Source organism: Camelina sativa, chromosome 8 (genome assembly GCF_000633955.1).
Source record: "Camelina sativa cultivar DH55 chromosome 8, Cs, whole genome shotgun sequence".
Taxonomy (NCBI): domain Eukaryota; kingdom Viridiplantae; phylum Streptophyta; class Magnoliopsida; order Brassicales; family Brassicaceae; genus Camelina; species Camelina sativa.
This window is the reverse complement of record NC_025692.1, coordinates 7,879,104-7,898,799: the sequence shown is the minus strand read 5'-3', so window position 1 is coordinate 7,898,799 and position 19,696 is coordinate 7,879,104. Positions and strand designations below refer to the sequence as shown.

The 19,696-nt window shown below is 33.8% G+C and overlaps 5 protein-coding genes and 1 non-coding gene across 6 annotated transcripts in view; 1 reads left to right on the top strand and 5 right to left on the bottom strand.

The window, feature by feature from the left end:
• LOC104706668 (coiled-coil domain-containing protein SCD2-like) overlaps positions 1-1,012 on the bottom strand; it is a 3,762-nt gene extending 2,750 nt beyond the window's left edge. The window contains exons 1-4 of the mRNA XM_010422877.2: positions 701-1,012; positions 421-605; positions 231-309; positions 80-121 (exon numbers count right to left, since the gene is read on the bottom strand). Coding sequence (XP_010421179.1) covers positions 80-121; positions 231-309; positions 421-605; positions 701-1,012 — 618 coding nt within the window. The remainder of the gene's footprint in view (positions 1-79; positions 122-230; positions 310-420; positions 606-700) is intronic.
• On the bottom strand, positions 1,337-4,443 carry LOC104706666 (poly(A) polymerase I-like). Its single transcript, XM_010422875.1, has 14 exons — positions 4,210-4,443; positions 4,011-4,113; positions 3,764-3,865; positions 3,565-3,662; positions 3,397-3,480; positions 3,143-3,279; positions 2,937-3,009; positions 2,791-2,836; positions 2,582-2,691; positions 2,380-2,487; positions 2,240-2,299; positions 2,087-2,148; positions 1,698-2,013; positions 1,337-1,605 (listed from the first exon to the last, which is right to left on the bottom strand). Exons 1-14 carry the CDS (start codon positions 4,288-4,290, stop codon positions 1,393-1,395), a joined length of 1,593 nt encoding a protein of 530 aa, XP_010421177.1. The 5' UTR covers positions 4,291-4,443; the 3' UTR covers positions 1,337-1,392.
• On the top strand, positions 7,096-8,416 carry LOC104706664. Its single transcript, XM_010422873.2, has one exon. The coding sequence runs from the start codon at positions 7,299-7,301 to the stop codon at positions 8,202-8,204; it is 906 nt and encodes a 301-aa protein (XP_010421175.1). The 5' UTR covers positions 7,096-7,298; the 3' UTR covers positions 8,205-8,416.
• LOC104706665 (long chain base biosynthesis protein 2a) lies at positions 8,451-12,415 on the bottom strand. The gene is made up of 12 exons (XM_010422874.2): positions 12,098-12,415; positions 11,937-12,002; positions 11,717-11,805; positions 11,411-11,556; positions 11,203-11,327; positions 10,999-11,092; positions 10,749-10,912; positions 10,393-10,554; positions 9,961-10,087; positions 9,669-9,835; positions 9,444-9,551; positions 8,451-8,881 (listed from the first exon to the last, which is right to left on the bottom strand). Exons 1-12 carry the CDS (start codon positions 12,221-12,223, stop codon positions 8,786-8,788), a joined length of 1,470 nt encoding a protein of 489 aa, XP_010421176.1. The 5' UTR covers positions 12,224-12,415; the 3' UTR covers positions 8,451-8,785.
• Positions 13,022-13,093, bottom strand: TRNAQ-UUG. Its single transcript has one exon. It is a non-coding gene; the product is annotated as a tRNA-Gln (tRNA).
• Positions 17,119-17,983, bottom strand: LOC104706663 (EH domain-containing protein 2). Its single transcript, XM_010422872.1, has 4 exons — positions 17,813-17,983; positions 17,675-17,721; positions 17,324-17,452; positions 17,119-17,235 (listed from the first exon to the last, which is right to left on the bottom strand). Exons 1-4 carry the CDS (start codon positions 17,832-17,834, stop codon positions 17,185-17,187), a joined length of 249 nt encoding a protein of 82 aa, XP_010421174.1. The 5' UTR covers positions 17,835-17,983; the 3' UTR covers positions 17,119-17,184.

The following is a 19,696-nucleotide window of genomic DNA, read 5'->3' as shown; positions in this document are numbered from 1 at the left end:
AAAAAAAAAAAAAAAAAAAAAACAGAGGAGGACGACAGATTATATATGTAAAAAAAATTCTAGTGACAAGACCTCGAACCTTCTCCAATACAATCTCATTCTCCTCTTGTAGCATATCTACCTTCAAATGAACATAAAGTCAACCTTTAAAATCAAAATCTTCTTTTTAAAATATAACATCAATCTGCAAAATCAATCCATAAGGTTTAAAAAAGAAATGTCCAACATACTTCATCACGAAGAGCTGAAGCTTCTCGCTGATACCCTTTATCTCTCGAATTTACCAAGCGCGGTACATCACTAAAGTATCTGAAAACGTCAAATATGTGAAATTATAATAGTAATCACTCAGACAAAACCAAAAACTCCAGAAGCGGAAGCAACATGTTCCCTAGACAAACAATAAGAAGGAATCTTCACCTTTGATCTCTACCCTTAAATGAATGATCGATTGGAGGAATAATCACCGGAGGTTTCAACGACGCCTTATTCGGCATCCAAACCGGAGACGCGTTTGGAGGTAACGATCTACCAAACGTTGATGGCCTTCCAGCAGATGAAGAACGCACTGAAGTCACTTGCTCTGTAATGTTGTTTCTACCTATCTAACCAAATCATAAATAACCAAACAAAAAGTACCAATAAGCACCAAAAACGAACTCATATGAATCCGAATCTGTTACTTAAAAATCATAATTACCGCAGGTGACTGCGATCGATTACGGCGAGCGAAGGTAGCTCCTCCAGAAGAAGGTTGTGCGAATTTGAAATCATGATCGTCGTCATCATCATCATCAACTTCCTCGTTGTCCTTGTTCTGTAAGGCCATAACCTTGGCTAAACGTTGAGCCGCGGCCTTAGTGGCTACGTTCTGAGTCCGTTTGACGGTTGATAAGCCACCCGGATGAGCGGGAGACATCGATGGCGATCTCGATTCCGTAACGTTAGATGATCTGTTCCATTGATTACGACGAGCGTACACTGGACTCCTCGCCCTCGTCGTTAGATCCATCTCTCAGTTTAGCTCTTATCTCTCTGAAAAAAATGTGGGAGGGATTTTGGTAAGCAGTTTTTTAAAAAATAAAAAATGGGAAAGAGTAAAGAAACGACGCCGTTTACTACGGGGAAACGACGCCGTTTACTACGGAGAAGAACACATGCCATTTTAGATTAGATTTGCCGGAGGAAAATATGGAACCTTCTTTAATTGTTTTAGTCAACTGCAGATTTGATTTTAATTATTTTATTGTTACTTACTTTATATGACTTATGAAGTACTTTTACTACTAGATTATGTTGATTCAAAGGCAAGTCAAATAAGCAAATCGTTGACAAATAAAAGGACTAAAAAGCTTTACCTCAAAAGATGAAGTGTTATTTATTTTTTTTGTTTTACAATTCTTGAGATGGAATTAAAGGGAAAACAGTATCGAACACAACCCTCGCAAAGACATGTCTAATTTCAGGAAAATCCCCTGAGAGTAACGAACCATACTCGATTTTGCTTCCTTGTTTCGCCTCTAATCCCATTTGTTGTCTCTCTTCTCTCCTCACACACTCGAAGATTCTGCCTGCTCTCAGGTACAATTGCAACGGTATAAACACCTACCAACAAGTAACCAAACATATTAGGACATCGGTTTCACACTTTGTATTGTAAACATTTGAAGACGGTACATTTGAAGAGATTTTATTACCATATCTGAATACGGTGCTTGAGGGTAAGCTGCCATAGCTTTCGATATAAAATATCCATCAGTCATCTGGTTTAAGGCATCTCTGATAAATGCATCAAGATCCATGACTTCGTCCAACATGGCTTCGAAGTTAAGATTCTCCTCGCGCTCTACTAGCTCGATGAAGCTTTTATTGTGTGGCCTAGTGATCTTCTTTGTGATTTCCACTGCTTCTAGAATATCTCCACAGTTGTGAACAGCAAGGCTAAACGCAGCTACAACTAAAGGACTTCGAGGTTGATCAGCAAGTGCTTTATGAAACGCCAATATTGCTATCCTGAAAAACGTCAAGAAGGAGGGAGTTCAACTCATAAGATAAGACATGAATTCAGATGAGGTATCTGTCTTACCATAAGCTGCTGTGACAAGGTCTATCAGGCGCTAACAGTTTATCCAAATTAGCAAAGAGAGACTGCATCAGAGAATTTAGTTTCAGTTTCTTGACTCCATGTTGTAAACGACAAACACATCTACAACTATATAAAAGACGCTTTCTTTCTGACCAGAAGCATGTTAGTCCTTTTGTCACGTCTCCTGAAACCACTACGTACAAGATATGCTGCCTGTGAAATAAAATTTAGATAGACAAACATTAGTAATACGGGAAAACAAAGAGACAGAAATAAACCCTGATTCGGTTTACCTGAAATGGTAGAAGAATCTCTAGGATCCCAAATTTCCACAGTAATCTCAAAGAAGCTTCTGCTGCTCCATAAGCTAACATGTAATTCATTTCCATCAAGATCCTTCCCTGACAGAATCATTCATGAACACGATATAGGCTAGTACAGTATGCAAAGATTACATTTCTAATTTAGAGGATAGATGCTGTAATGTGAGCCTACCTTGTCAAGTCTTTGTACTAGTAAAGAGAGGTTCTTAATATAATGAGCTGTTTCCTTGGACATTCTGAACCTTAAACGCGCAGCAATTCTAATAGCACGAAGGATCCGAGCTGGAAATGCCATAAATGATGAGCTTGATAAGTTTTCACTATATAGAGACTAAGTAAATAGGTTACAGGGAAAATTATATCTTCTTTTAACTAACTTACCACAGTCCTGTTGAAAAGATGTGCCAGCGTGAATCACTGTTCGAACCTGTGATTGTAGAAACACACTGATAATAAATGTAAAATCACTAAACAATGGTCTGAAATTATTATCTGAAAGCAAATTAAAGTAGAATACATTCACACACTTTAGCTTTTTTAATATCTTCTATTCCTCCAAGATAGTCATATACCACTTTGGCATATGGATCAAACATCAACCTGAGGTATGAAAAAAAAAAATGTAAACACACAAAGAGACATGAGGAAGGAGAAAATTTAAAAATCTTGAAAATACTAATGAATTTAGGATGCCATGGAAAAAAACAAAGCACTGAAGTATTAACGCAATTACCCATTAATTGTGAAATCACGTTGCAAACAATTATTCAAACGGATACAGTCCTCGTCACCATCTGAGCCGCTTGATTCTTTGAGTTCAGTTCTCATGTTTCTCGAGGAATTCTGTGCAGAGGTACTAAAACTCGAAACCTACTCACATAAAAGAAAGTCAAATGAAAAAATTAACAAAAACAATGTGAATTCAAACACATAAGCTTCTTCCAACGTGTGTTTGAAAGAAACAAAAAGACTAGTTTGAAAAAGAACCTCTACTAAATCATCTCCAACGTGTACGTGACATATAGGAAACCTTCGTCCCACAATTTCACATCTTGGGAAAGTCCTAACCACCTAAGCATCATAGAAGCACAAACAAAACTCAAAATCAGATTGGGATAATGTAAACAGTGAGAAAAAAAAATAAAGAGGACCAACCTCTTTAAGTTCTGCAGAGGTGAGTATATCAAAGTCTTTCGGTGTCCTCTTCAGAATAAGATCCCGGACACATCCTCCCACAAGGTAAACATCATGTCCTAGAGATTTACATAAGCAATAATAATATGAGACATAGTTGAATAAAGTTTTTGAATACTTAGGAGAAATCTAAGCGAATTTGAAACTATCAATCATCAACCTTTGCTCTTAAGGCCATTAAGCACTTTTCTAGTGGGTATTGCAATCATAGAACTGCTTATCCCAAGGTCTTTCGAATTCAGTTGCTTCCACTCACAATCCCCTTCATTTGCCAAATCAATCAAATCAAACAAAAAGATAAGAACTAATTAGTATCTACCCAAAATGTTTGACATATCAACAAGATTGTAGAATACATTATGAATAACAACAATGAATTCATGACTAAATCATAAACTTAAGCTTACTTGTTCGAGCAGCAACCTTGTCTTGACGATCACTGTCTTCGATGAAACCATCCGAGTCATCATCAATTGTCTCAACTGCAGCAGCAACAGTGTTGAACCGAATCTAAAAACCGAAACAGCCAAATTAAGATTGAAAACATGTAAGCAGAATTATAATTGTGTTATTTGGTTCAAATAAAATTGGAAAAAGAGTTCACACCTTCCATAACCGGTGGTGGTACTGAAGAGTACGAACATGAAAATATGATCTGCAAGTGAAACCCACACTGGAAATCACCATGGGAATTGACAAAGAGTCAACATTTCATTGTTATGGATTTTCAAGTAAGTTACCAAAGGAGAAAGATAGATAGAGAGAAAGAGAGATAGATAGAGAGAGAGAGAGAGAGAGAGAGAGAGAGAGAGAGAGACTTAGGTGTTCTTCTACTTTCTGAGGTTGTGGCCGGTCCGGGAAGGAAAAGGTTTTTTTGGCCGATACGCGTCACGCGCCGTTCTGTTTGAAACTCTTGTCGTTTTAATGTTACCCCATCGGACATCTTGCCGTTTCTATTAAATACAATATTTATAAATTATTTGTGTTGTGTCTTTATTTGTATATTTAATGAAAGATATATAATCAGTTGTAGTTATATATATATATATATAATATAAGAACATCTTTTCAATATTTCTATATTAGTCTACCATAAAATAATTTGGTTTTTAGTTTTACTTTTACTTTTAAAATATGAAAATACTTTTTATATTGTTAAGTTTTCTTGATATTAAGTTACTTATAATGATGATAAAACTAAGAAAAAATAAATACAACTTATATTATTATTGAATAATATCTGTTTTTCATGTATTATAACATATTATATATTTTAAAATTACTCTAACCTAAAATAAATTTCTTTTAATTTTGACTCCATGACATGGATATCTTTAATTAGCCTCGGTATCAAATTCATAAATATAATATTTACACACTTTTAACCAATTAATCATCAAAACACCACTAACAAAAAATGGGCTAGAAGGCCCATTAATGTTGTCATTGCGCCGACATCGTTTTGTACCGATGCATATAATAAATGTCAAATTTGGAAACCCTATTGACTCCGATGATTTTGTTGTTTGTTAGCTAATTAGTTTCCATTTTGTTTGTTGCGATTACGAGATGGGATAATGTTGAGTCGTATCATTAACCGAGTTTCACGTAGAGGCGTGGTTAGTTTTTGCGGTTTTAGTATCTGAATATAATATCTTGTCTGAAATTGTTCGGGTAATAGCTAATTTGTTTTACAAATATAGTAAATTCCTCATTTGAAGCAAATTTGAGGATTTTGTTTTCTAGCCATTGGAAAATTGTGAACTATTGCTTCTCATTTGTCAAAGTCATTTTGGCAGCTATGACTAATGTAAAAAGTATTAAATAGAAGAATGCATATTATGACTAAAACTGGTGACATATGATTTAACATATTAGAAATTCCATTATACCCTCAATTCAGAAATATTTTGTGCAAAATTAAATATATTTTTCAAATTTGAATAGATTTGAGATTGTTTTGTCTTTTTGTAATTAATCTTTCTATTAATAGAAAGAAATAATCGTTTATTTATGCTGTTAAAAAAATAATAATAATAGAAAGAAATAATATAAAATCAGAGAACAAACGATATAACGAATGAGATATTGTATATTATGCAATCTAAATATTGTATATTCCACTATCAATATTTTTTCTCAATATACATATTATATGATTATTCTTTAGGATACAAACTTTGTACAAGTAGATTATAGATGATTGTCAATGCGACATGTGTATTGTGTATTATTATCAAAAGATTAATTTATGTGTATTATTTTGTATGATTTATAATTTATAAGAAAAAAAATTTCCTTAGCATAAACATCAGTTGACCAAAAAAAAACTATAGACATCAATTTTCTTTTGAAAAAAAATCAACAATGTAAAGTTCTTAAGTTTAAAATGAAATAAAATAGTTCTAATAAGAATATCGATAGTCTTGTCATTTACATTTTTAATTTTTGAATAATTCAGTGAAATGTGGATTTTAAATTCTAAAGTACTTCCAAATATGTACATTTTCTAAATATCCCTTTATTATTAAGTTGAAAGTAATTTGTCAAAGTAACCTTTTTTAAAAGATTTACATAATTAAATCCTTGCCATTTGAATAAATATTAAAACTTGAAGTTACTATTTGTAATATAATCATACTTTAAATTAGTACCAAAAAAACAAACTTTAAATAATTCTAAAAGAAATTAATATACATATTTAACTATTCTAGATACTTATAACTTGTTAAAAAAAATTAAATTCTTGCTGATCATTATATGGAGCAGGTTAAAGTTTACAAAAATATGATTATATAGTTTTTTATGAGTTAGTCTACTAATATATACAAAATATTTTTATATGATATATGAGTTAACAAGAAGTGTTACACCAATCATAACCGGTACCAAACACACAAAAAAAATCCATCTAAAATTATAAAATCAAAATATATTAAAACAAATAATATAACATACGTTTTTCTTAATAATTATTTAAAAAATTTATTCTACGGTATACCTCGAGTTAAAATATAATCAAGTACATCAATTTTGTAAAGAATAAATTTTTTAGTAAAGAAGTACATCAAATTCAAGAAAGTACTCAATTTGTTTTAAATTAGTTTCTAAAGAAGACAGAAATTATATGTAAGACTATAAAAGAAGAAGAATGATGGAGCTAGTCAAAAGGGATTTTTTTTTTTTAACAACATTACCTAATTTATTAGAAAATTGAAATATGTATAGAAAGTTAGAAACAAATCTTTAAAAATGGATAATTAAATAACCCAAGCCAACTAAATGGATTCATTGCAAATCTATAAAAGTCAAGATATATATACAGAAACAAAGATAAACTTTATGCAATTAAAGGATATTGTTGTGTTATTATTAGGTAAAAAAAATATAGAAGGGGTTGAAGAAATATGTTTATGACAAAAGAGTAAAAAACAGAAATTACAAGAGCTCGACAAACACGTGTCAACTATTTGAACGCCTCTCTCTCTCTCTTTTGCTTTTCTCCTTCTGAGGACAATCCTCTCTCTCTCGAATCCAATTTCTCCAGATAAAAAACCTAATACTGTACTGCGCATTTTAGCAAGATATGGTTCTTCCAGAGTGAAGTAGAAGAAGAATAAGAAACTGAGTAAGACCAAACAAAGCTCTTAACTCTCTCTCTCTCTCTTTCGATTCGTCTCCGTTTCTCACTGACCATGGCCGAGCTACAGTCAGTAGAAGGTCACCAGATTAACGGCGGATTTATTCCGCCGGCGATAATAACCTCCGCCGAAGCACCGGAAACATCCGCCGCCGCCACAGTTTCAGTCGGATCGAAACGATTGAGAAGACCTAGCGTTAGGTTAGGAGACATCGGCGGCGACCAGTACCACCACCAACACGTTGTCGCAGCTTACGATTCGCCGCACGTGCGTCGGCCGAAATGGAGGCCGAGTGGTGGTGGTGGTGGGAACAGGAAGGAGCCGAGTAATCAGAGTGGGAGGACGACGTCTTCGTCTAGGACGAGAGCTATGACGAATTTGAGCTCCGGGTACGAGAACGCCGGAACCCTAGAGGAAGATCCGATTGCGATTGGGAGTTGGCGGGTTAAGAAGTGGGTCAAATCATCCGGTGGTGGAGAGACCGCGACCACGATGACGACGACGACGAATCCCACAGCTTCAGCGAAGCGAGTTCGGTCTAATTGGGCGGGCAGAAACGATGGTGTAGAGCAAGGGGATGAGAAACTGAGTGGAGAAGAAGATGAAGATGATGAAGAAGAAGAAGAGGAAGATGAATTGGGAGAAGAAGGGTTTAGGGATTTTAGCAGAGAAGATTCGGAGAGTCCGATGAAAGAACGAACGCAGGAGAATAGGAGAAGGTACGATGTTGAGTTGTCAGGAGATTGGCAAAGCGGTGGGAGAGGAAGAGAAGGTGTTAAGATATGGTTACAAGAGTTAGGGTTAGGGAGATACTGGCCGATGTTTGAGATGCATGAAGTTGATGAACAAGTCTTACCATTGTTGACTTTGGAGGATCTTAAAGATATGGGGATCAATGCTGTTGGGTCAAGGAGGAAGATGTATTGTGCTATTCAGAAGCTTGGGAGAGAGTTCTCGTGAACTGAAGAAGAGATAAGCCAAGAGTTTTGGGGGTTTTTTTTGTGTGTGACAGCCATTGGCAATGTAAGCTGCAATGTCTGAAGCTCTTTTCTTCTTTTTTTTTTTGTTGATCTTTTGATGTTTTTGTTTGAATGTAACAATTAGTTAGTTGTTGTAATAGTAGAGGAAGATGATGATGATGAAGAAGGATGATTAACTTGATTGTGATTGTACCTTCTGGTTTTTATGGTTAGGGGAACTTATTGATCATTTCTCCAAAAAACTTTTAATCAAACATAAGAGGACGCAGCAGTTGTTCCGAGTAATGAAAGAACTCTGACATCATTCAACAAGATTACTACTATACAATTAAACTCTCGGAAACAAAAAAAAAGAATCACATGAATGCAGAGTAGCATCATAGTAGTAAGTCAAGACTTGAGGAAAGGTGGACTGACTCTGGGTTGGGTTTTTTGATACGAGAGGAAATGGCTTGAGCCCTGAGATAATCAGATTTTGTGAGTTAAAGCCGAAGTTGAACTCTTAACACTGCATTTGCTTGCGTCGTCCTGGATGCATCTCTTATTTCATTGCTTTACTCTTCAATCCAGCTTGATGTCATTTTTAGTCTGTTCTATCTTCTTCGGCTCTGCCGGGAAATATTTAATACCACTTAGGTCCCCTACTTTGCTTATAACCTGTGTCCAACACAAATGCACACATTAATATAAATTTTGACTAACACTGAAACCGAGCTTCTACCAAAGCATATAGGCCCTTTCGTAGCTGTTTTGTGCTATGGGACTTCTGTGGAATTACGGGTATATTGTGTGGAAGAGGGTTAACGCCTAAACTTGGTATGGCTTTTCAGTGGAGTTGACAAGTATACTAAGGCAAGTGAGTATAATGCAATATTTTACCTTGAGGGCTCTTATAAGATCTTCTCTTGAATGAGATGCAGATATGCAAATACGTGCCCTAGCCAGCAGTAGAGGTGTAGCTGGGAAACCCACGACCACCACTGCCACCTGTTCAGAGTTTCAAGTTTACATTCCACCCACAAGTTAATCATTTACTTTTTGTTGTCGACTTTGCAGTAGTCCACTTCTCAGATAATACTANGTAGCTGTTTTGTGCTATGGGACTTCTGTGGAATTACGGGTATATTGTGTGGAAGAGGGTTAACGCCTAAACTTGGTATGGCTTTTCAGTGGAGTTGACAAGTATACTAAGGCAAGTGAGTATAATGCAATATTTTACCTTGAGGGCTCTTATAAGATCTTCTCTTGAATGAGATGCAGATATGCAAATACGTGCCCTAGCCAGCAGTAGAGGTGTAGCTGGGAAACCCACGACCACCACTGCCACCTGTTCAGAGTTTCAAGTTTACATTCCACCCACAAGTTAATCATTTACTTTTTGTTGTCGACTTTGCAGTAGTCCACTTCTCATATAATACTATTAGATTTGATAAATAGAACTTACTTTTTGTCGCAGACATTCTCTTGAGAAAGCTGGAATTTTCGCTGGGTTGTAAAGCATTATTGGCATGACTGGGGAGTCATTGTCTCCAAGTACCTCAAATCCCATCTTCTGTAGTTCAGCCCGGAAAAAGTTGCTGTTCTCACGTATTCTTGCTAGCTTTTGTGCCCCTGTTCAGTATTTGGTAAGTATGTTAGTTTTAAGGTTATATATATCATGACCTCACTAAATTAGATTGTACTCAGTCACCAAAAGAAGAGCAATTAATGACACGATGAGGAATAAAACAGAGTACCTCGGTTTGAACCATCCTCTCCCAGAATAACTTTAATAGCAGATATGATTTGTTGCGCGGAAGGAGTTGGGATTGATGTTGCGTAAAGGTGAGCTGGACATTGATGCTTTAAATATTGGACGAGCTCCTATAGAAGTTGAACATAAAAATAATCATAAATTGATTAGCCTTTTGTTGAATTTGAGAAGTGTACAACTTACTTAAGCATCACATGGTATGTATGTGTGTGTCAGCTATATACTTATCATTGTCATTTCGAAAGGTTCAAAGAAGGTTTTGACATCTGAGTTGAGTGAAAGTGACGGCTATCTAATTTTTTTTTGAGCTTAACTAAAATGTCAGAATTATAATTTACCAAACAAGGTTAGACCTTCGAACGAAATTTGCAAATAGAAGATCCGTAGATGAAAACAAATGCAAGCAGTTGCTAACCTTTGATCCAGCAATATAGCCACCACAAGAACCAAAAGATTTCGTGAAGGTTCCCATCATTACGTCCACATCAGCTGTGTCAACTCCCAGGAGTTCACAAATACCCTTTCCTGTTTTACCAATTGCTCCAATGCTGTGAGCTTCATCCAAGTAAACATACGCCTGAAACGAGGATAGAAGATAAGTCACGAGTATCACAACAGAAATTCCCAAATGATTTAGAAAGTATGGCGTTGCAAAGTGTAATTTAGTCAACAGAGTTCTATAATCTCTCGCCAGTGTTGCATAGTGAACCAAGTCACTTTTTCAGTTGTCAACGGATTCTCACAATCAGAAATTCAGGAATATTGCCTCACCTTATACTTCTTGCATATGGCAACAACTTCGGGCAGATGACAAATCTCCCCTTCCATGCTGTAAATGCCTTCAACAACAACAATAATTTTCTTCCATGGTCGATGTGTCCTAGGTTGACCCTCTGCAATTTGTTCTCTCAAAACTCGTTCCAAATGGGAAGGCGCTAAGAAACAAACCCAAAAGAAAAAACATGTAAGCCATCCTTAATATGGAAAGAACATCTGGAGCTGAAACACCAGAAATGCTTACTGTTATGCTGGAAAACGCGGATAGTGGCTCCTGAACCTCGAGCACCATTGACAATCGAACTATGGTTCAAAGAATCACTTATTATCAACCCTCCCTGTGTAGATAAGGCGGCAAAAGAAACATATATTTAAAAACTTAAAGCATGGATTTCAGAAAACAGACAAACATAGGCTTCCATAATAAAAAAGGTAAGCCCTTGCATACCTTTCCAATCAAGACTGGAATGATAGCAGAGTTTGTTGCATAGCCCATGCCAAAAACAACAGCAGCAGGCTTTCCAACAAATCTAGTAACACATTCCTCAAGTTCTGCGTGCACGGATGTAGTTCCTAATGGCAGAAAACAAGTTTATCAGGAAGCAGAACCAAAAAAAAAAGTGCTTCTAGACCCTCTAAAGTCAAAGACACTGTACCTGCATCAACACGAGAGCTACATGTACTTGCTGAAAATTTCTTCAAGGACTCAATAACACGAGGCGTGCAATATTCATCAAAAGAACCAAACCCAAGATAATTGTAGGATCCCAAATTGAGGCACCTGCTAGTCTTTGTTGTTCGCCTGCACACCAAAAAAGGTTTACTAAGCAACTCTCTTTCACAAACTTAATGCTGAATTCAAAGCTTCCCCGAATTAAAATTCAAAGAAACAATACTATAAGAATGTATCATAATCTCCCAAGAGAACAAAAGAAGCCACAAGAGCTGGTAGAAAGACTCACTTGAAAGTCTTGTTGTTATCGTTAGAGTACCGCTCGACCACATCAAACCAAGCATCAGGTGCACTCGATATAGGTCGTTCAAAACAATCCTTGAAGCAGAGATAGAGATTAACATTAGACATCATCATCTAAGAACTAGCATAATTGCAATGCCAATAATCAAACCAAATTCTAAACCAGAAATACACGAAAACCGAAATGGATTTGGTGATGCAATTACCTGAATCCGATGATACAGTCGCCTGATATAAAAGTCCTCATGCCCCAAACAGATCGGCGCGTATCCCTGTAAGACAATAAAATAGAGTTGAAACAATCTTGTACATTTGATCCAAATCTAATCTCTAGCAACATTGAAAGAGGGAGAAGAAGAAGAGAGACATGGAGATTGCTGGTGAGCCACCAATCAATGAAGCGGCGGAAGAAATCACGGAGCTGGCCGAAAGCAAAGAGCAATCCGTAGCTGAAGTAGGTTGATACAGCGGTTAGATAAGGGATCGTAATCATTGTAATGGTTTCTTCTTCTCCGGTCAAATCAATCAACTTACCTCTCTCGTCTATGGTAACGAGGAGATCTGGAGATTTTTCGACTCTTTGGAATTGAAAAGTTGAGAGAAAGAGACAGACAGAGAGAGATTTGAATTGGAATCTTTTTCCCCTCCGTCAGATAGAGAAACTGAGAAAGGGATCGGATCATTAAAAGCCATTTGTTCCTTTTTATTTATATTTTTTTAACGTAGGACTTTTACTTAAATTATTAATACAGATAATTCATGAATATAATTTTTTTTTTTTTTTTTTTTTTAAAAACCTTAAAACAAAATACTGAAATAGAAACTATCTGTCTGTATAGTAATATAGAGCTTCCATTAAATATTCATTCATGTGCAGTTTTGCACAAGAATGGGTGATGATAACATGAACAAAATATAATTGTTACGGTCTAAATTTTTAGTTGCTAAAATATTCGAACAAAATGAGTTTTTCTTTGACATAAAATCAGAAGATGTTTCAGTAAACCTACTAAAAATTTTAGCAAAGAAAAACTAAAATTTCAGAAAACCAAATAAAATCAGAAGATGTTTTTTTTGTCTCGTGAAGACAAGACAAGATGAAGTTTGTTTTATAAAAAAAAAAAAAAACAAAAAACAACCAAGCATGTAAAAATGTTAAGAGATTTTGCGTACCTTGGGCCTCTTTAGAGTCCACTAATTTACAATATTATTGGACCAGAAATAATAAAACCAAGGCCTTTTTATGTAATAGCTATTGCTAGGAAAAAATTAGTCAAAATGAAAAAAAAAGAGGTCCTACCGGGAGTCGAACCCAGGTCGCTGGATTCAAAGTCCAGAGTGCTAACCACTACACCATAGAACCGGATGCTTCATTTGGCAAAAGAATCATATGTATTGAAGTGGTATGGTATTTTCTTGAGTCTTCTTTTAGAAGAAAGCTAGTATTTTCTTAAGACTTTGATTTTTATGCATCAAGTTTTAGAAATTCTTCTTTACATCCCTTTTACTAACTGTTTTTCCATGTGATTATTGCGCATCAAGGAGAAGATGGGAGAATGACTGTTGAAAAAAGAAACATATAAATTTCCTTATAGAAACCAAATAAGGATTTCTAAGAATTAGGATATGTCATTGTTGACACCTAAAGAGTCTTCTTTATCAAAAGATGGGTTACATATAACTTATGTTACATCACTCCGATAAATACAATGTCAAGTTCGTTTTTGGTAACCAAAAATGTTTTCATCATGCATGAACCAACTAATTAGAGAACAGAAAAGAAAAATCAATACTTCCTTCTCAAATTTCGATTTCGTTACAATATATGACTTTTAGTTTTGATATTTCATATAACCAATTTGTATATTAATTCGATTTGTATTTTTCATCTTTGCATGAACCAGTCAAATTTGCAAACCTGCGAGAGACTAAAACAAGTAGAAAAAAACGGTTTGGTTTTCAGTTTTGATCCGGTTTAGAAAAGTATTGATTCGAATCGAATACAGTTAACTAATTAATTTTCATAATACAATAAAATTAAGTTATAGATAAACCTTCTTTAAAATACGTCCATACACCTCGAAAGGCATAAATCATAAAAAAATGCTTTTCGTGAAAAAAGATTTAGATCTTTGATGAATCTATTAAAACGTTTTTAATATATACATGCCATATCACATTTCATTATCATATAGTTATGTGAGTATAGATATCTAATAATATAGTGTGAGCAGATGAACATTATTAATTAGCAACATAATAATATAACTTTTTGTAAAGAAGAGGGCAAAAATTGTGGTGCATCAAAGCTGCCGGCCAACTCTATACTAAAAGCCAAAGGATGGAACCATGGATGATGGATGAAGATATCTTCATACTTAATTCATATATATTTTCAAACTCAGTCGGATTTGTACAAGGCACGATGATAATGGAGAGTATGATATATATATATATATATATATATATATATATATATCATATATGTGTGTCTATACACACAAACCAAGCACATATTCTTTGGTTTTACTAACCGAGTACGGCTTCCTATTTAATAAATCATTACACGATCATATATACCAAAAAAAAAAAAAAAATTGATGAAGAGGAAAAATCACAAGAAGCCGAATCGAAGCGAACCATGATCCAGTCAACTGCTAGTGGAAATGGTATAATGAGAATATGTAAATAATAGCCTGCTAATAGTAAAGGATAGTGCCTCATAACGAACATATATAGTTATTCAAGTTACTAATGATAAAAGTTAAAAATTAATTTTCTTACATATCATGTGTATGTACAATACATTTCATGTATCTATTCATATATTCGTATTTTGCTGGAAAATATTTTCATAATTATTTTATTAAATACTTTTCTAATTACAGAAATAATGAGAAATAATTTTATTTTTATATAATAGAATAAACAAACATATAATTATTAAAGCCTTAAAGAGTAGAAAGCAAATATATATATATATATATATATATATATAGATTCATAAGATATATAAGATATAAACTTTTAAAAAACAATTAGCTAGGAAAATATAGTTGAGAGTGTATTGGCATTATTGCACAATTTGAAATTTGAAAATTCCTAAGTATAAGAAAAAAATAAAAAGAAATGCAACTATACAACTACACAAGTTGCCAAGTGTTCTATCAGATTTTGGGGAAGACCAACATCATTGTTCATAGTGTTAGAAAAAAAAAAAGAAAAAAGAGAAGCAACTTAATTATAGAATAAAGAAAAGTGAAAAGAGAAAGAGAAAAAAAAAACACAAAAAAAAAGGAAAAACAAAAACAAAATACTGATATTATCTCGTTCTCCTTTACATGGGAGTGGAATCATCACTCACAGATTGTCCAATAAGGCCTTCAATAATTAGAGATATATATCACTCCACACATAAATTAAAAAAAAAATCGCCACGTTACATGTGTATCACTAAATCTTATCTCCTGATTTTCTTAAAATATTTTTGATTATCAACAAAAAAAAATTAGGGTACAGAATCGAAAATAGTTTGATTTGAAACCATTTTTTTTTGGCTAAAATTCTCTTTTGGCCAGGAACCTTAACGCATACAAACACAATCCAAAGGTGTTCACCAAGTTGGCGAAAATTAAATTGGGAGACAATTCTGTTCAATGCAAGGAATATACCAACAACGTTGGAGTTGAAAATTACTAACAGATGTACAAGTTATTAAGGATCACTGTCTAAGCAGATCAATTTATCGCTACTGAACTGATTATATTCATGTATTTTACATATTATTTTAACTTTAAAAAAAAAATATGAAATTTTGAATAAGGTTTTTTGAAATAATGGTTATAGTTTATTTCGAACCAAATTCTGCTAGGACGGACACCAAATTTATTCGAGCAATACTACTTGAAATAAGAAAGTACATTTTAATTTAAATCAATTGATAAATGAGCATATAATTCTTATATGTTACCCTATATTCTTTGTAGTGTGATACTCTAATAGACGTCATAATTGGTTTTTCTTTGCATAATCGATTGTGGGAAAAAGTTTCTCGTCAAGTTTCCAACGATCTATGTAATATGTGCCAACAAGGCAATAAGAGATGGTTTTTTCACAACATTAAAAATTAACGTTATAGCATGGGTATAAAACGGTACACACCAATTTTGGGTCTATTTTCTATCAGATAAACTTACTAAAATTAATTATAATAGTATGGTTATAGAAACTCCTGCATGGCTTGAATTACAGTAGCATAAAGAAATTATTTATGTATACTGACGATGAATGATTCGACGTGATCAGTTAGCTTTTAAAATGTCTTTGTTTTTATTTCTGGTGCATGCAGGAACATGATGTGTATAGTATTAAAACCTTTTTATCTGTCCCCCAATAGTTTGGCTTTTTGCTTACGACGTACATATATTAACAGACGTAAATGTTAGTTAGGTTCGGTTGCATTCGTATTATTTAGTTGCTTGCTTATATAGTTTAGAGGACAACTAATTAAGCAACACAAATTCAATCTTTACTATATACCAGTGTTCAAGAAAAGCGGTCTAGATGGCCGCCGTCTAGGCGCTATGCATTCAGCAGACGCCTAAATAACCGTCTGAACCGCTTAAAATTACGTAAATTTTATATTTTAATTTTTAACTACATGTAATAAAAATTATTAAGTTTTATATATGTATTCGTAATTATAAACATTTATATGTTGTTAATATAACTTAAATAAATGTATATTTCTTACTTTTGTTTATAATTTATAATTTTTTAATTTTTCTAACATATATTTATATATATATATATATATAATGTTTTATGTCGTAAACGTCTAAACCGCCTAACCGTCTATGCCCCAACTAAGCGTTTTAGGCGCTAGGCGCTGGATCAATGCCTAGATACCGCCTAGCGTTTTCTTGAACACTGCTATATATCAAAGCGATAACAATTACTTTTTTGGCTAGCTACATATATAGATCAGATCAATTCACTTGAACTGGCGATTTGACTTATGATTTCAATTAACTGCACCGATCAATAAAAAACGTACGAAACAAATTATGTAGGTTTTGTTGACGTTACTTATTGATCCCGAGATGTGTATCTTTATTAGAGACTTAGAGCAAGATTATCGGTAGATTCATATTAGAAGGATCTTAAACACTGTTTGATTTTTTTATGAATTAATTGTGTATTGTTTTGAATATAAGAACCCATGATTTCTTAATTAAAATTTTCTCCTCCAATGGTAAGTTATAATTTTGGGTCTTTTATTTTTAAAAATATTGTTTTTTGAAATTTAAAAATTTTAAATAGAATAGAAGTAGTATAAATGTTTAAACATTTAAGATTTAATAAAAAAAGAAAAATATTACATTTTGTTGTGTTACCAAATGAAGGAGAATCATATCACATTTAGATGCAAACCATGAGATGACACCAGTGAAGTCATAGCTCCTTTGCATCCTTTGTGTCTACAAGAGTAATTTGGTCCAAGACCTACAACACAAACAGGAAGACAAGGCTCACATAAACCAACAGAGAGAATAATCAAAAAGAGACAATGGATCATTGCTTAATTACTCACGGGATGCGGCATTTGTGAACACTTAAACTTTGAGAGGAAAGCACCTCTAAAACTTGTTAGTCCGTTAAATGGCATGTCAGCTTGAACAGCCATGGTATTTCCAGGTATGGTTCGTTCATCTGGACCACTCTATAAGAAAATCAAATCATAAGAGTTAACTTAAATGAATACATCAAGTAACTAACTAGTAATCGCTATTAGTCTACAAATCAACAAAAAAAAAAGTATTAAGAGAACAAACTGAGAATCAAACTACATGGTGACATTGGATATAATTTTTATAACGGAACAAATAAAACCCCACAACACAACTGCTTCTGAAATGGTAAGGATAACATAACGTTCACTCACCAGTACAGGGGATGCAAAATCGTTGAAACGATATGTGACTTCCAAAGCTGCAGAACAATAAGTGAAAGCAAATATTAGATCAAAATTCATATCTAACATCTAGCAAAGCTGCAGAACAATAAGTGAAACAACACTGACCTATCATCTCAATTCCACACATAGATCATGCAATTGCATAAGCCAAGAGATTGATGAGCAAGAATACATTCCCTAGCTCCTCTAGCTTTTTTGGTTCATGCTTCCCTTCATATTCTGCAGAATGCTCATAAAGCTCTTGCACCTATACACAACACAACACATAAAGTTCAAACTGGTACAACACATAAAGTTCACATCAACACAACACAACACCTATACACAACACAACACACACTTTTTTTTCATTTCAATAAGTAATTGTAGATCCTTCTCTAAACTGGTAAAAAAGTTTAAATTCTTTTTAAAACTCATGATCATAACCAAACTAAAGTTAAAACAGTGCAAATCCTGGAGGATATCGAGAAATTTACCTTCTGTATCTGCTAAAAAGACGTTCAAGATCCATTGTCAAGATGCAAAATTTTCCACCATAATTATATCAGAGGCATATATACATATTAACACAAATCATAAAAACAATGAATCCCGAAAGATTAACATATTCATAAGCGATACAAAAAGAACAATTCGAGAGGAAATAATAGTAAATCCCTAATCAGATTACGCCGAAGAAACCTATTGAAGAAATCTAAAGAGGAGAAGAAACACGAAACCAATTCAAATCCCAAAGTACAGATCGAATCAAAATACATCAGAACCCAGTTTTTTCATACCTGGAGATGGAGACGAAGAAGAAGAATCTGAATCGAAGTAACCCTTATAATTTCGAAACAAAGGAAGTGAACCTTCTCCTTCGATTCCAAACACCTTCAAATTCCATCTTTTCTCGGTTCGGGATGATCAAAATCGAGCTTCCCAAAAAAAAAATTTCTCCTTATTTTTTGGCCAACACAAAAACGACACGTAGCGTCTCTTAGAGCAAAAATGAGTATACTATATAACAACCTCCCTTAGCTTTTTTCTTTTGTTCTGAATTATATTTTTCCTCCAAAACAATATGAACCCTCTAAGAGACTACCGAGTCACATACTCACATAAATCGTTGTATCCATGACACCCCTCCTTGCTTCACAAATATTCTTGTCACACTTCTTGATTGGTGATTAATGCAATATTAGCCCTAGCAAGTCAGGATCCTAATTAAATTCTGTCAATGCCATTTTTAAAAGAAAATAAATTGGACCATTTATCCTTAGCTGCGTCGAACTATATATAATTTATAATCATACATTCTTTCCTATTTAGTAGTCACATTCAAATTCATAAATTAAAAGAAGAAACATGAACTTTTTAATCATCCAAAACTTTTTCATAGACTAGAAAATTTTAAAGATTATTTCCAAAAAAAAAAAATCGTGATATTTATCTAGTGGAAATAATAAATTCGACCAATCATCTCCTATCCTCGTCAATCTATCTTTTACATCTTTCTCTTTTTATATAACCATATAGGGCCTCTTGATAAAGCCGACGTACTCGTTATCTTCATGCATGTTTTTAAAAAAAGAAAAGAAAAAATATTATCTTATAAATATATGATATCTGCATGGAACATAATCCCACGTCACGATTCACGATGGACATGGTTAAGCCATGATTTGCCAAAAAGTTTGGAATATAAAGCATGCAATTACCCTATCTCGTCATCATATCACTCGATATAGATGAAAATTTCTCCTACACCTCCTTTCTCTTTTTGAATCATTGGTCGGATAAAAAATATACTATTTAAAGATGAAAAAAAATATATGGTTATAATAATAAAAATCTGTTGTCGATGTGAATGTAAATAACTGTTATATGAAAAACTGAAAATAATGTTTAAAGGTGTTGGACTGTGTGAAATAAAATGAATCTTTCTTACCCCTTGGCCAATGAGTTTTAAGGTTCTTCCTTGGGCTGATTCTTCACGTCAAAAAGCAG

Excerpts from the sequence above, each read along its gene's own strand:
- LOC104706666 (XM_010422875.1), bottom strand. The coding sequence starts at position 4,290 with ATGGTGATTTCCAGTGTGGGTTTCACTTGCAGATCATATTTTCATGTT. Across the intron at positions 2,692-2,790 it reads ATCTTTTCAACAGGACTGTG|CTCGGATCCTTCGTGCTATT; the intron begins GTAAGTTAGTTA and ends TGGCATTTCCAG. Across the intron at positions 2,488-2,581 it reads TAGTACAAAGACTTGACAAG|GGAAGGATCTTGATGGAAAT; the intron begins GTAGGCTCACAT and ends TGATTCTGTCAG.
- LOC104706664 (XM_010422873.2), top strand. The coding sequence starts at position 7,299 with ATGGCCGAGCTACAGTCAGTAGAAGGTCACCAGATTAACGGCGGATTT.
- LOC104706665 (XM_010422874.2), bottom strand. The coding sequence starts at position 12,223 with ATGATTACGATCCCTTATCTAACCGCTGTATCAACCTACTTCAGCTAC. Across the intron at positions 11,557-11,716 it reads GATAACAACAAGACTTTCAA|GCGAACAACAAAGACTAGCA; the intron begins GTGAGTCTTTCT and ends TTTGGTGTGCAG. Across the intron at positions 10,913-10,998 it reads CCGCGTTTTCCAGCATAACA|CGCCTTCCCATTTGGAACGA; the intron begins GTAAGCATTTCT and ends TTTGTTTCTTAG.
- LOC104706663 (XM_010422872.1), bottom strand. The coding sequence starts at position 17,834 with ATGTGTGGAATTGAGATGATAG. Across the intron at positions 17,722-17,812 it reads GTGTGGAATTGAGATGATAG|CTTTGGAAGTCACATATCGT; the intron begins GTCAGTGTTGTT and ends ATTGTTCTGCAG. Across the intron at positions 17,453-17,674 it reads ATTTTGCATCCCCTGTACTG|AGTGGTCCAGATGAACGAAC; the intron begins GTGAGTGAACGT and ends ATTTTCTTATAG.